The sequence below is a fragment of the Scomber japonicus genome, chromosome 2, assembly GCF_027409825.1.
Source record: "Scomber japonicus isolate fScoJap1 chromosome 2, fScoJap1.pri, whole genome shotgun sequence".
Classification (NCBI taxonomy): Eukaryota; Metazoa; Chordata; class Actinopteri; order Scombriformes; family Scombridae; genus Scomber; species Scomber japonicus.
This window is the reverse complement of record NC_070579.1, coordinates 19,969,820-19,985,513: the sequence shown is the minus strand read 5'-3', so window position 1 is coordinate 19,985,513 and position 15,694 is coordinate 19,969,820. Positions and strand designations below refer to the sequence as shown.

At 36.7% G+C, this 15,694-nt stretch overlaps 1 protein-coding gene across 2 annotated transcripts; it reads left to right on the top strand.

Moving 5' to 3' along the window:
• The first annotated feature begins 1,126 nt into the window (after positions 1-1,126).
• On the top strand, positions 1,127-9,814 carry mettl14 (methyltransferase 14, N6-adenosine-methyltransferase subun). 2 transcript variants are annotated; one of them, XM_053331120.1, is made up of 11 exons: positions 1,127-1,440; positions 2,237-2,325; positions 2,762-2,843; positions 3,631-3,708; positions 5,677-5,764; positions 5,857-5,947; positions 6,121-6,262; positions 7,391-7,483; positions 8,595-8,711; positions 8,978-9,188; positions 9,269-9,814. In XM_053331120.1, exons 1-11 carry the CDS (start codon positions 1,375-1,377, stop codon positions 9,574-9,576), a joined length of 1,365 nt encoding a protein of 454 aa, XP_053187095.1. In that variant the 5' UTR covers positions 1,127-1,374; the 3' UTR covers positions 9,577-9,814. The 2 variants fall into 2 exon arrangements, with proteins under 2 accessions (XP_053187095.1, XP_053187102.1); XM_053331127.1 differs by having other exon boundaries at positions 1,127-1,444; positions 2,241-2,325.
• The last annotated feature ends 5,880 nt before the right edge of the window (positions 9,815-15,694 follow it).

Here is a 15,694-nt window from a genome sequence, read left to right as displayed (position 1 = left end):
ACGCTTTCTAGTCAGCCTCATCTCGCCTGTCGTGGGACGGAGTGAGCGCCGAGAAGCAAAAAACAACGCGGATCAATTAAACTTCTATTTGTGTGGGCAAATGGGCAGACAACCCCCATAGAAAATTCAATAACATATAGGCTAACCCTTTATTGCAATTGTTAACCCTTCAACCTCCGATCCCCCTGATTTCTTTCTTTAACTTTTTGTCCATTTAGGCTATAATCACAAGTATGGGATAGCTACTGTTTTTTTCCTACCCTCAAATTTCAGATTTAGCCTACATAGAGTTAAGCCTACGTACAGTTGACCTAGTCTATTAATAATCACATTATTCATGTTTTGCGCCTTATATCCTAAGACTGCACATTGTTAGAATTGGATTTTCATTTAAGTAGGCCTAAGGCTATTTTTATTCATCTTTTACTTTATGTGTTCCTGGTTCCTGGTTCCTGTTCATTACGCACGTGTTTCATTAATAAGGCTTCATATTTGGAAAAAACAAACAAACAAACAAACAAACAAACAAACAAACAAACAAACAAAAACAACAACTGAAACAAACAGAATCTCGATAACTAGCTTTTATCATGAGGGGAGATTCAACAGGATCTTTTTGGAGAACAGTCATCATCTGAACCCTACATACAAGAGAGAGTGATTGATAATTAAATATTAATACACGCTCTTCCCCCACTATCTCTCCCATATTGACAGACAGATCAGACACTGTAGGAGGAATAATCAATAATCTTCGTCCATTGTCAGAGAGAGAGAGAGAGAGAGAGAGAGAGAGAGAGGCAGAGAGAGAGAATAATGTAAATATAAAATTCAATAGCTCACATCTACACTATAGTCGCCTATTCTCTGATTGGAGGGACATGCACATTGAAACTTGAATAACGACGACTTGATAACGTCATCAAACTGCGCTCTTTCAAGTATGTGTACTATTGTACACCGGCGTACACCGAAACCCGCCCAAGTAAGCGGCATCAGCGGTCAAGTAAACCGCTCTTTTACCGATTGACCCGCTCCATCCTAGCTGACAGGACCGCAATGATGACAAGAAACCACCTTTGAGTACGCAAATAAGACTGTTATACGTTCATGAAGCAGTCGCGGTCCAGTGTTATTCTAGCACTTCGTTTTAGCGACTAACTCCACCTTCGCCCACCGCACGTCCAGTCCGGCCGCCTTGGTGATAATATCGAGCGCACCCAATTGTGTTTTTAGCGGCTATTGCATATTAGCACATTGTTGGCTTCCTTTGTAACAACATCAGCAGCAACTCGTATTAATGTAAACAAGCTTTGATGCACCAAGTATTCGTGGTGTTTAATAGTTAATTAGAAAACAGTATAAGGGGAAGAAATGAACAGTCGACTGCAAGAGATCCGTGAAAGACAAAAACTTAGACGGCAGCTTTTAGCTCAACAGGCAAGTAGCTAATTTAACTAGTCAGTTAGCGTTAAACAATTTCTGAAACAGTGGATAATAAATACGTAGAGCTGCTGACAGATAATCAGCTTGTGTTTTATAGGAGATGCATACTCGACTGTGTGGTGAACAAGGAGAGAGAGTTATGTAGGGAGTGAAAACTTCTTAGCTGAAAGACCCCTTTCAAACATTTGAATACATTGGTCGCCCTCGAGTGGTCTCAAGGCGCAAATAACCTCTATTGAAGCAATTAGGGTCAATTCAAGTTAGCAGATAGTGGTGGAAGAAGTTTCTTAAGTATAAGTCTTGCGTGAAAAAGCTGTAAAAACGTTACTTAAGTAGCTTACTAGCAACCCTCTGACTGATACATCATTAGATTATGTATACTGAAGCATCAGTGTTAGAGCAGCATGTTAGTGTTGTAGCTGCTCGAGATGGAGCTAGTTTAATTACTTCATAATATACAGTTAGCTATTAGTGTAATGGTTCCCAACCTAGGGGTCAGACCCATCCAAAGGCTCACCACATACATCTGAGTGGCGTGAGATGATTAATGGAAGGGAAAATAATAAAAAACAAAGTTATGATACACAAATCTTTTTCAGTTTTGGGATTGTTTTTCTATAATCTTAGATTTTAGACAAATTATTGGATCATTTGAACATTTGTTGAAATGAAACCATGTGAAAAGTTTAGAGGGATATGACCCTGACTACACACTGCTTTTTATAAGACAACAAAAGCCAAAACACAGTGAAAGTTCATAATACTTATGTGCACGTTTTTTTCTATTCAGTTAGGAGCTGAAAATGCAGACAGCATTGGTGCTGTCTTGAACAGCAAAGATGAACTCAAAGAGATAGAAGAGACACGAGAAACGTGCAGGTAAGATTTTTTTAACCCACAAAAAACTGTGTGAAAGGGATTCCCAAGTTGGCCAGAGAAGAAAAGAAGGCAGCGGTTGAACAGTTGACAGTAGCTGCTAGTCCAAACCATTCTTTTGTTCTTCATGCCATTAAGTACAAGTAAAAATTGACCATGTAACTTGAGTATCACCAACAAAAACTGAATATTAATTAGTAAGATAGTTGGTATGTACAGCTGTTCAGTTTGCATTGTATTTCTATTTTTCACTTTCTATAAATATAAAGTTAGTATCTCTGAACATATTACTACACTCCCCTCCTTTCCCCTTTAATGTAATATTTAAAACATTTGTCCATCCAGTTTTTTTGTCAGTTTTTTTTTTGTGTCACTTTGATGTTATGCTTCAATGAGACAGGGATTCTACAAATGTATTTAGGATGCTCGTGTTTTGCAGGTCTTCATTAGATAGTTTGGCCCCACCCTCTAAAAGGAAGGCAGAGGGAGAGGACACGGAGGAAGATGTGGAGGAACAAAAGGTGAGTGCAGTCACATGTTAGCATTATGACCATGAGATGATAAAAATTAATAAAACCTTTTGAAAATAGACAAATAGCATGTACTGCATAGGGCTGACTGCCAGCCTTTGAGTAAGTATGTTTTAATAAGTATGTTGAAACTCTTCAAAAGAAAAGGTATGCTGCCTCATGACAGTTAAGACGGCCCCTTCCTGGGCACATGACGATAGAGTTATGCATTAGTCTTAATTAATAGTAGCGAAGATTGTCCAATGTACTAAATCAATCTATTGGAGGTCACATATATTTTTTTAAATCAAATAGTAAGATACATATTCAGACAGCATTTAATTGATTAAGATCTCTCAGTTGTCATTGTGAGGTGGTGGCTGCATGTTGTGAACATAAATTTGACTAGCACCCAAAGCTGGTGTTTGTTTTTCTCAACCAACAGAGGCTGTTTACAAGCTTTAATTTGATCTTGATGAACCTCAGGGTGAAGGATGTTTTGATCAAATTCAATACTTGAACATTGAGTGATTTATGAACTTCACTCAAGGAAGTATTTGGGGGTAATATGCAACCAGAGAGGAAACTGGTTTGTTTATTTATTTCCCGCATTTGCTTCCTCAACATCTTGAATTTGATTTCACTTATGTCAACCACATTTGCAGATAAAGATTCAGATTATAGAACAATGTCAATATCAAAGTGTGTGTGTGTGTGTGTGTGTGTGTGTGTGTGTGTGTGTGTGTGTGTGTGTGTGTGTGTGTGTGTGTGTGTGCATTTGTGCATTTGTGTGTGTTAGGATGAGGTGGAGGTGCAGCAGCTGGAAGAAACCAACCCATATGAGGAAGTGTACAAGGACTCAAGTACTTTCCTTAAGGTTAGAATACTTGCTGTGTATTTCTTTTATAGAAACTGTTTATTTGATTTTGTTATCTTCTTTTTTCTATTTTGTTAGTTTCCACTGCTTAATTGATGTAAATAAACTTAATTTTCTAACTGCAGAGAGTAGCTAAATCAGATATATTTTAACAAAAAATGAGAGCAAATTTGAATGTTTTTAGTAAAGGATTAATTTGCTGAGATTTTTCCTCAACATAAGTATGCAGATTGATTCTATTTTATTATTTGTGCATTGTATGTTTGTTTAATCCATAGACCAGTACTGTACAGTTTTAAAATTGTGTTGTTTTGTAATGAGTTTGTATAAATCTCACTTTTAACATTATTAGAATGATAATAAACAAGAAAAATAAGACATGGCCACTCAAAGTGAAATTAAGTCTGACATGTGGGAAGCCCTCAAGTGGCCCCAAGGAACAAATAACCTCACTGTTGAAGCCATTTGGGAAATATACCTAGACAATTTTTGCAATATTTATAAAGGATTCACACCTGGAAACAGCAGTTAGATAAGCCTTATCAGTATCAACTACTACAGGTTGGCCTTATCCGTCTCAATCACTGTGAAAACAAACAATAATGCTCTAGTGTTAAATTCCAACTCTGTACTTTGTCAGGCTTCAGTGATGCTGTGTAGACTGCCAAAACTCATTGACAAGATTTGCAAAATTTTCTGAATGTTTTTTGTGGTCACATTATTTGGTATAACCGGGACAGAGTGGGAATACAAATTGGCCCAGGACTTTGGAGTTGACCTACCAAATTCCACCTGTAGACAAACCACCACATGCATGTGTCTTTACAAGAATCATATCATAAAAAAGGGATAGAATTAAAAATAATGATTTGTACAAGAACACATAGGCTCTTTTATACAGAGGCCATGCATTGGAGGCATAAGAAGATCCATCATTAAGTTGCATTAAGTTGGCTTTTTTTTTACACTGAGCCAAACAAAGCCGTCATAATGCCACCCCAGTACATGCAAAGTTTGCCTGCGTTCCAGATTCCAGACGTGTGATGTTTAACATATTTGAGTCAACTCCCTGGCGGCCCCCTGTCCCGCAGTTCCAGCTGTCCCTTTTACTCAAACGTCAGTTCCGGTTTGTGAATACCTGTACTGGAAGAGCAACTCTCCCCCCACTCCATGTTTGTACCTATTTATGCAGAGCAGCGAGGCAGAATAAAGGTGCATTATCCCTGCATTGAACAGCCTGTGTGAAATGGGCTCATAAAGTAGAACCCCTTGTACAGTATTATATACTTATATTTATACTATTTTGTAAAGTTAGATCTGTTACACTGGATCAGATGTGATCCTATGGTGTTTTTATTGTATCAGAAACACAGTTCACATTGAATCCACTACTGCAAAAACAAAATTGGCAGCTATAAAAAAAACATCTAACTTGAGTTGACACACAAGCAAGTAACACCAATAAAAACGGAATTTTAATTAGTAAGAAGTAAGACAAAAGCCTGCTTTGTAACTTGTGATCCCATGCTTGAGTCACACGTTTTATTTGGCAGGTTCAATCTATTTCTTTCAACGCTTTAGCAATGTTAAAGGAATGTAAGAAACGTTATCACGAGTTGCCCTGCATCAACTTGAAATTTTAGGCTCCATTGTGTTCTGCAGTCTATTAAGGGTTAATTATAGGTCAGAACTGGTTTAGATAGATACCAGAATGTTCGCTTTCACAATGCCAAAACTATTTTTGCATAAAAAGTACCAGTGGCTTACAGGAAGTTTTAGTCACAAAACATACACATGTGATCTCAACACACGCAATCATTTGTTGTAGTGATGATTTATTGTCACTGGCAGTTTCATACAGTGACAGTTGACATACATAAAAAAATGCACTAGTAGACTTCCTGGTGTTCATATGTAAGTTGTCTCTATGTAGATTTTTCTGATGTATCTTATTAATTTGATTTTCAGGGTACCCAGAGTTTGAACCCTCACAATGACTACTGTCAGCACTTTGTGGACACAGGGCACAGGCCACAAAACTTCATTAGAGATGTTGGTGAGTTGATGCTCGTCTGTGTGTGGATGTTTATATACATGTGCGTGCCTGTGTGTATGTGGTTCTGACCTCAGTGTTTTTCTGCGGTTCAGGCTTGGCTGACCGATTTGAAGAATACCCTAAACTTCGAGAGCTGATCAGACTGAAGGACGAACTCATCTCCACCACCAACACCCCTCCCATGTATGTTAAATGATAATGTCAATATTATACTAGATATTTAGCTGATTGTTAATGTGATTACATTTAGAAAAAAAACCAATGTGAATTAAAAAACTCTCTCCCTTTCAAATGGCATCAACTCTTTTGAGAAGAGTTAGCTATGTCTAAGGTGTGTGTGTTTGTGTGTGTTTTAGGTACCTCCAAGCTGACCCAGAGCACTTTGACCTGCAGGATTTGAAGTGCAAGTTTGATGTTATTCTGCTTGAGCCTCCTTTAGAGGAATACTACAGAGAATCAGGCATTAGTCACACTGAACGTTTCTGGACATGGGATGATGTATGTATGCCTGTTTGGCTTGTTTGCATTTAGTAGTATAGGTATAGAGGTCTTGAAAAGGGTTAATATTTATGAAAGTCTTGAATATTTTCTCTTGCCTGCTGTAGGCAGTAATGTTAATTATAAAATGGCCTAATATCTGAATGTGGGCTGTCAGGAAGCACCTATAATCTAAAAGCAGGATTGTGCATGCATAAGCTTTTTAATGCTGTTTTTATGGCGTTTCAGTTAACACTGTCAGCCCTGTAACAAAGACTGTCAATACTGCTTGCTAAAGTAGCTAGAAAGCTCATTGACTCATAATGGGAAACATTTGATTTTAGCACAAACTAAATCTAACCTTAATTAATTAATCATCTTTAATTTCTTCATCCATCCATCTATTTCCTGCTACATCAAGGTCACATTAAATTAGTTGATTATATCCTTTGGAGTTATTGTAATATATGGCTTGGAAGTATTGAAAAATAATAATTTTGGGAATCCAGCAGAAACCCTGAATAAAGGTCAGGTATCCACTACACATCATTTTGTCTAAGGATGCATCACACTATTCAGTATAATTTTCATTTACCTGATTCATAATTCTTAACATAAACATTTTTCTTTGAGCAATCCGCCATGCTGGAAGACCCCTTACAGAAATATTAGGCATGTTTGATAAGTATGCAAACACCCGGGCAATCATAGGAGGGCTGTTAAAAAGGTTTGTGCTGACCCTCTCCAAGTAGGAGGTGACAAGAGTTTGCCAATCTACAAATGAAAAAACTAATCCCGGACAGCCAAAACAACTGTCTGGTTATCTGATGATCATCTGGCCTTTAGAAAAGGAAGTTCTAAATTTTTTAATTTATTGTCTAATAATTCTATCCTTCCTTTCTCTCCTCTCAACCCCAACCGGTCGAGGCCTGAGTCTGAGTCTGGTTCTGCCTGAGGTTTCTTCCTGTTAAAAGGGAGTTTTTTCTTGCCACTGTTCATGTGGGAATGTTGGGTCTCTTTAAAGTTAAAACCTGAAGAGTTCGGTTTAGAACCTGCTCTATGTGTGAAGTGCCTTGAGATAACTTTGTTGTGATTGATTGATAGATTGATTGATTGATAATTCTGCTTGTTCCTTCTTTGCTATTGTAGATCATGAAACTGGAGATCGAGGAAATTTCAGCCCTGCGTTCCTTTGTGTTTCTCTGGTGTGGCTCTGGTGAAGGCTTGGACTTGGGCCGAATGGTAATGTGATCAGTGAAAATCACACATTAAATAATAGTCAAACTGTAGCTCTGTGTCCAAAATGTTTCTGATATTCTTTACTAGTTTTACAAGTGTTTTGAAACTCAAGGCATTTGTTTTATCTTAACTGCTCGTAGGACAACACTGCATTCTTTGAGCCATTCAAGAACCTGCTGGTTGAGTCTTTATCTAACATCTGACTTAGGCAACAGTTAGTGCATAACGTGATGACAACGGGCTGAAGCATCCTCAGCTACGTTGGAACTATTGTCTGTTTGCATGGTACTTTTCAAGCCTCAGGCCTCCTTCACAGAGACAAGCTGTCAGAAAAACATTATTGCCATTGTGACGTGTCCTTTTGAAGCTCGTCAGTAACACTGAGTCACAGTATGGCACTCAGAAAATAGATTTTACTGTTGTCTTTACCAGATAAGGTATACTTATATTGCATACTTTTTTTGACTGTTTCATTTTAAAAAGGTTTTTCCAAATGTCTGCATTATTAAGGGAAATGGATATCAACTTGTACATTGGAGTATTTATATTTTAGAGAAAAGTATAGTGACTACAGACTATTTAGAAGAGGCATAATGGTCTAAAAAGCCTAATTGTTATGAAGTTTTTGCCAGTAGCATTATCTAAAATATCAAAAGCTAGATAAGGACACATTTCAACAACTTAAAGGTTATTTTCAGATCTGGAATGCTGTTTTCCTGCAATGACTTAAACTATTTCTTAGTTATCTCAAAAAGCATTGAGCTACTTCAAACAATAGTAAGTAACCAGTCATAGTGGTGAGAAAGCATGTGATCAGAAACATGATATAAGTACAAAATAAAATGATTACTGTCCATGTGTTTTCTAGCAGCGCAGCAATTTGTATAGACTCAAGCACTGGATTTTCTTATTGAATTTATATAATTTTTGATGTTTTTATGATACATGGGTATTAGAAGTCCTACTGTTAAAGTGTTTTAGGTTTTACGAATCCATTGATCATCTCAGATATATTAGAAAAATGCATCTGTCAATAATAGCAGCCCTAAACTGAATGCTTGTTTAGCCAATGCAGTACTTGGTTCATCATGATACCTTATTACACCCATTTCAGTGTTTGAGGAAGTGGGGCTTTAGGCGGTGTGAAGATATCTGTTGGATCAAGACCAACAAGAACAACCCAGGCAAGACCAAGGCACTGGACCCAAAGGCAGTATTCCAGAGAACCAAGGTACTATATACATTCACTCACACACACATACACACATGGACAAACAAAATCAGTTGAAATTTGAAATATTTTAATGTTAATATAAATATGAAATTATTTAATTACTTTAGGATTAATTTTCCTTGAAAATATGTAGATAAAAATCACAAATGTTAAATATACCATTTTAAGTTTACAAGGCTCATTTAAATATGCTTAATTTAAAGTTAAATCTGTGTAAATTGTATAATACCATACATAGTAACATACACAACACATTCCCTCAGGAACACTGCCTGATGGGAATCAAAGGAACAGTGCGCAGAAGTACCGATGGTGACTTCATCCATGCCAACGTGGACATTGACTTGATCATCACTGAGGAACCTGAGATGGGAAATGTTGAGAAGCCTGTAGAGATTTTCCACATCATTGAACACTTCTGTTTGGGCCGCAGGAGGTTGCATCTGTTTGGAAGAGACTCAACCATTAGACCAGGTGAGGTGGATACACGCTTTCCTTTGAAAAACTTCTGCTTATCTCTCAATATTTATGACGTTGTCTTCTTCTCTTTGTAGGCTGGCTTACAGTGGGTCCTACTCTGACAAACAGTAACTTTAATCCAGAGGCCTATGCCTCACATTTTGGCTTGCCCAACTCCCATCTATCTGGTTGCACTGAGGAAATAGAAAGGCTGCGACCCAAATCCCCCCCTGCTAAGCTGAAGTCAGATCGTGGTGGTGGCGCACCCAGAGGAGGACGTGGTGGGCCAAATGCAGGGAGAGGCGGAGACAGAGGCCGTGAAAGAAACAGACCAAATTTCCGTGGGGACAGGGGAGGGTTCAGGGGTAGAGGAGGACCACATAGGGGCTTTCCACCTCGCTAAGTAAAGAGTACTTGAAGAGTAAAGAGCTCACGCCAACCAGACTGATGCCAGATCTTCCCAACTATATAAATACAAAGTCATTCTTGTGTGTAATACAGTTGGTATGGTTTATATGTGACAATTGAGAAGTCAGCAAGTATGATCAATCTTTTTGAATCTTTTGGTTTGTTTATATTTTTCATGGATGTACTGTACTTTAGATTGAATGATTGTTTGAATAAACATTATTTTAACTGTTTGTGCTGTTGCATTGATTTAAGTATTATTTTTTGTCCTTGAATGTCCAAGTCAATATAACAAGGAGCTAAGATTTAGAGAGCATGCATGATTGAAAGCTATTATAAGAATGTTAAACAGAGTGTAATGCTGCCACTCTTTCTCAATATAGCAGTACTTTCAATCAGTTTCAGTTTATATTGTAACTTTGACTTAACTGAACTTAATTGTCTCTCACAGTGCTGCTTGTGTGGCCAAGCTATTTGACTCGTGTGCATACAGCATGTGCATATGCACAACGAAAGGCGATTGGCTGTTCCCTTGTGTTCATGCTCTTCCTGCATGCTGTCAAGCACGTATGGGGTATGTCAACTATTCAGAGTTAAGGAGGGGTATCTTTCAAGGAATGCTGCTCATCTTCTTCCGGAAAGGTACATGCCCCTTTGGGTGTCTGGCATTGTTGCTTGACGGTTGCATCCTTCCTCACATTTTACAAGTTCAGGTAAAATAGTTTTAGAACAGCAGTGGTTTGGTTACACAGGTGCTGAATATCTCATTTCCTTTAAGTTTGGTGCATATGTATTAATGTTACTCACAATGTGAATTATAATAATGTGATACTCTTATTTTTAATCTAGTGCCATCAGGTCCATTTTTTACTTGGTCCAATACTTGGTGTAGTGATGGTGACATTTCCATCTATCTGTGCTGTACGTTTTGTTCTGTGCTAAATTCTAAGATGGTACACATAGTACATTATGTTTGTACCTCATAACAACAGCATGTTTGTATTCTCATTACAATAATAGCAGCAGACCTACAGTATGTAGTCTCAGAGGATTGTTCATTTACTATGTGAAGTATTTTTTAATTATTCATTTTAATCAGTGTTAAAACACCAAAGAAACTCCTGCATAATGAGAATGTGTTAACATAATTCTCTAGAATGTTAGGCATGTACAGACCTCTGACAGTTTCTGTTGTGTTTACTAGGGCTGAACAACTTACACCGTCACTATTTTTTTTTACTATATGGAGTTTGGTGGAAAGATTGAAGTAATAGCATAGTAGATATGGTGTTTGCTTTACCAATTTTAACCTGAGCATAAATATAGTCAGCCACAATACTTGAAAACACCTATGAGGGTGTGAGAGACCTATAAGCTATTTTTTGTGAGTTTATTTATGATAGTGGTCTGTGTGCCTCTGTTGGCACCTATATTCAGTGTTTCTGGATAATGCAATCACATTAAGTTAGTCCAAGCACCTTTAAAGTGACATGCCAGGTGGAAACCTTTTGTATTTGTGCATTCACTTAACTTAAATTTTTGGCTTTAAGAGCTGCCACTGGCATTACACTGTCATGTTGACTTGATATTCTTCCTGTAACCACAGAGGGAATGTTACAGCCTTCTATCAGCTTAAGAACATATCCAGAGTGAAGGGTTTTATGTCTCAAACAGACCAGGAGAAGTTGATTCATGCTTTCATCTCAAGTAGACTCGACTACTGTAACGGTCTTCTGACTGGACTCCCACAAAAAAGCATTAAACAGCTGCAGCTCATTCAGAACACTGCAGCTCGAGTTTTAACCAGAACAAAGAGATCAGAGCACATTACTCCAGTTCTAAAGTCTTTACACTGGATAACTCATACTGAAACTTCAAGCCTTTTGCTAATAGTCTCATCCTCATCCTACAGAGCTGTCATTGGCAGTCCTACCATTTAAATTGCTGGCTGTGGCACACTGTTGACAGGCTTATAGATGACACCCACTGTCACTGACAGCATCACAATCTGCGCAGTATTATCAAGTTTTAAAGGAAACTAAAGTCGACATAAAATTTGTAGTATTTTTTATCATTTAGACATACAACATCTCATTGTTTTCCACATTTACCTGTAATTTAACTTGTGTTTCTCTCCTTTTATTATTATTATTATCATTATTATTATTATTATTTTTCAAATAAGACTTTTATCACCTCATTCAACACCACCACTTTCAATCATAAAGCAGTTGAAAATGCAGGTGAATAGGTAGATGAGTGAGGCAGGTTATGGATTTGAAACTGTGCACAAAGTTCAATTCCTGGTTCAAAGCTGAGGACAGGAAGTTCAGCTATGAAGCCTGAAATTTCAAAAATCTGCTGAAGTAAACTTTCAGGCACTTAAACAAGTTCTAATAAATTCCTCACATATGTTATTGTTATTGATATTATTATTATAACTAACATACTAAAATTATTGCCCATATACTATGAATTGAATTTTGTATTCTGTAAATTGCCTTGATAATGGTTAACATTGGTTATTGATTTGTTCCAATTAAGGCTATAAGATCTTTTTTATGAAATAAAAAAACTACAAACAAGGGAATGAAGCCTCTTAAGTGTGATGTGATCAGCAATATATATAAATATTGAATGTTCTAGTCCTGATGATCTACTAACTTCATAAGTTTTTTGACTGATGTTGATGTGGTGCTTTGTTCTTAACTTGTACTGCCTGTTGGCTGTTTTTGTGAGAAGGTGACATTCAATTTCCCCTCAAAGGGATTAATAAAGTACTTCTTATCGTATCTTATAATTTATATTTTTAATTCAATTTTCATGATGTTGTGCTGGTCTTCATTTTTAGGGATGTTGGTTATGTACTGAAATTAAGATTTAATTGCCATATTAACTGGACATATTGCCAAATATAAATTGATTTCAAGCATGACTAACAATCCAATTTCACCTTTCTTTTTTTTTTAAATGTTTGATTACATAATGCAGTTCTTTCTGTTTGCAACTGTGTAAAGTGACAAAATGTCAATTTTAGTTAATGCATTGGACACAATGTCCCAATGATTATTGATCATAGAGGTCAAGGGTGATTTCTTAGTGTCTGTACAAAAATGTTGACATTGATGAAGCGATAATTTATATTGTGTAAATTAAGTAAATGACAATATAAATGATGTACAATTACAACTGTCACACTGAGTACACCCTTAAAACATTTCAGATCTCGAAGCTTTCTTCACTTTGTTTTAAACATATTACTGTGGGGCAGTAAATAAAGATTTAAGGGGACTACCCTTGGTTTACACTGATGTACCTTCTGCTCAAGTAAGGTTCCATAAAATGAACACTATCCTTAAAATCTATATGCCATAATACAAGCATTAAATACCATTTAGAGTATATGGAAAATGATGTAACACTTTACTCTTTAAGTCCCCCCATTTAGCATTTCTAAGCAGTATACAAACTTTCATAACACACCATAATTTAGTTATAGTATACAGAAGGACATTGCCTGGGTGCATAGAGCAGATCATGCCTGTTGCAAGTTTCAATCGCACATATTAACACTAAAAATCACTGTATACTACAATGATTTTATAGGAATTACTGTTTTTTACTGAGTCATTTATTTTCTAATAATTCTGTATGATTGTGTTATTTGTAGTACATGCCTTTCTTAGGCGGCCTAAGTTAGGCCTTTGCTTTGGTATATGCTTTCACTACAGTCACATGGTCTGATTTGACTTCCACTGTTCCACCTTTTAAATGACAAAATATGCAGATGAGATTGCATTAATAACAGCAATGCATCAAAATCTCAAGCTCAAGTTCAACACTGGACATAAACACTGATAAAGTACCTTAACTTGCTGTCAGGTGTGTCTGGTCTGTTAACACCCTAATGATGTGTAAGCTGAATAATATAAAGCTTTGTGTAGCCTCTATTTGGCAACAATAATATAGTAGCTGTTTTGTTAAACTAGAAGTTGGGTCTGTTTTATCCTAGATTGATAAAAAAATACTTTCTCAGTAACTGTTTGCATGGGCTTGCATTTACAGTATCTCACAAAAGTGAGTACACCCCTCACTTTTTTGCAAATATTTTATTATATCTTTTCATGGGACAACACTATAGAAATGAAACTTTGATATGCATGTACAGCTTATATAGCTTATGGATTTACTGTTAAATTGTATCAAAGTTTCATTTCTATAGTGTTGCCCCATGAAAAGATATAATGAAATATTTGCAAAAATGTGAGGGGTGTACTCACTTCTGTGAGATACTGTAAATGAAAAAAAACCCTCTCATACAACAAGTATGTCAACAGTTAAGCAGCACAGAGAATTTCATTTTTTAAATCTATCTGAAAGTCTCACATTTAAAGTATAATTTTATCAGTTCCTCATTTTGTGGTAAAAGTCTGAGTTGGCTACATTGTGGTGTGCATAACTGCCTACCTTACAAAAGAAACGTACCTGTGCTTGGAATGTCTCCTCTCGTAACTCAACCTTGTCTATTCACAATGTTAGCAAACCTGATTGAGTGTTGGGATTCTTTAGGTCACTGTACTTTTTGAAGCAGGCAACTCATGAGCATATGTCTGTGTGTCCATCACTGGTTTCAGCAATTGCCCACAATGGACATAGATGTTTGAATGTCACAGCCGTCTGGCAGCATGGGAGATGGGAGACACATGGGAGATCATGACCATGATATCATTCCCTAACAGACCAATGTTATTTAACCAAAACCACAATGTTTACCTAAACAAGTGATTATTTTAACTCAAACTATGATTTACCACTAAGCCCAACTACAGTAAGTTGGCTTTCTGCCTAAACCTAACAAAACCACAACCTGAGCATTGTCAGATTATATATCATGCCATTTACATCATCCTCTCTACATCTCTTCTCTGTTCTCCCTCTGTAAGACTGATTTACTTGAGTTTAGCTTCTTGTGTGAAGTATGTCCCTTTCCAGAGCTCTGTGGGTACGGACAAGGTTTTGTGGTCCTGGTCCTACTTAGTCTTGGCTGCTCACACCTGTCTGTTTTATTTATGTTTGCATGCTTGTCTTGATATTTGACCTAACATTAAATACACATCAACAGGACATGATTCATGACTCTTGACTAATGCAATGTCGAGCCCTTTGTCTGTGTGTTTGTACAACTGTTCTCTTCCTTTATTGCAATAAAGAAAAGGAAAGGAAAGTGATTCTGCCACTCCTTCCAACTCTCAATTGCTTGTCTGTCCATCTCGGCGGAGACATTTATCCTCTGATGCTCCTCTCTTTTGTTCCTTGTTTGGTTTTGTAATTCCTCAGGGCCACTATACAATTACTCATAATCATAATAATTATATACTGTATGATTACCCTCAGCAAAAAGTAGTTTATTCAAGTCTACTACGAGTATACTTATTTTATACTACAACTGAGGCAGTATACTTTAAGTTTACTTTTTATATACTATATGTTATATACTTAAGAATAGTATAGTTAAGTATACTTGGCTTATACTGAAAAATATAAAGAAAAGTCTAAGACTAAGTACATTAATGCTAAGACTCACATGTGTACTTTAGTATACTTTTGACTTCTTTCTGCCACAAAGTACTAATACTTTGCTTTGAGGTATTAACCCTGTTACTTTTTGCTAAGGGTAGTTACTTTTGCACATCTCACTAATACTCAGCTCTGTCTTTTTTTGTTTAATTTATGTGATGATTTGTCTTTTGCTCTTGCTTTTTGGTGACCAACTTTTTTATATTATTTTCTTTAGTTTGGTAAAGGTTCAGGTCACATAGCAAAGGGAATTGAATGCATTCAGACAAACATAAACTGTGTGGATCAAAAACTCAGAAAAGATGGGGTTTTTTACTTTTCCAAAATACCACAACAAACAAAAGCAGTCTTATGCCCTGTACCCACTGACAGCAGAGAAAGGGGGAACACACTTTTGAACTACTGACACATCTTTGACCATCACACTACAGTGACATTAATAAAGTATCTCTCTCCATTTCTCTATCCTTCATCATTGAGTAAAATGTAAATATAATTGGTAAACTTCAGAGAGGAAGACCACCTTTTTGCATGCG

Bases quoted from the DNA above. Each gene is read 5' to 3' on its own strand.
- mettl14 (XM_053331120.1), top strand. From the start codon at position 1,375: ATGAACAGTCGACTGCAAGAGATCCGTGAAAGACAAAAACTTAGACGG. The intron at 8,712-8,977 runs GTACTATATACA...ACATTCCCTCAG, and splicing joins CAGTATTCCAGAGAACCAAG to GAACACTGCCTGATGGGAAT. The intron at 9,189-9,268 runs GTGAGGTGGATA...TTCTCTTTGTAG, and splicing joins AGACTCAACCATTAGACCAG to GCTGGCTTACAGTGGGTCCT.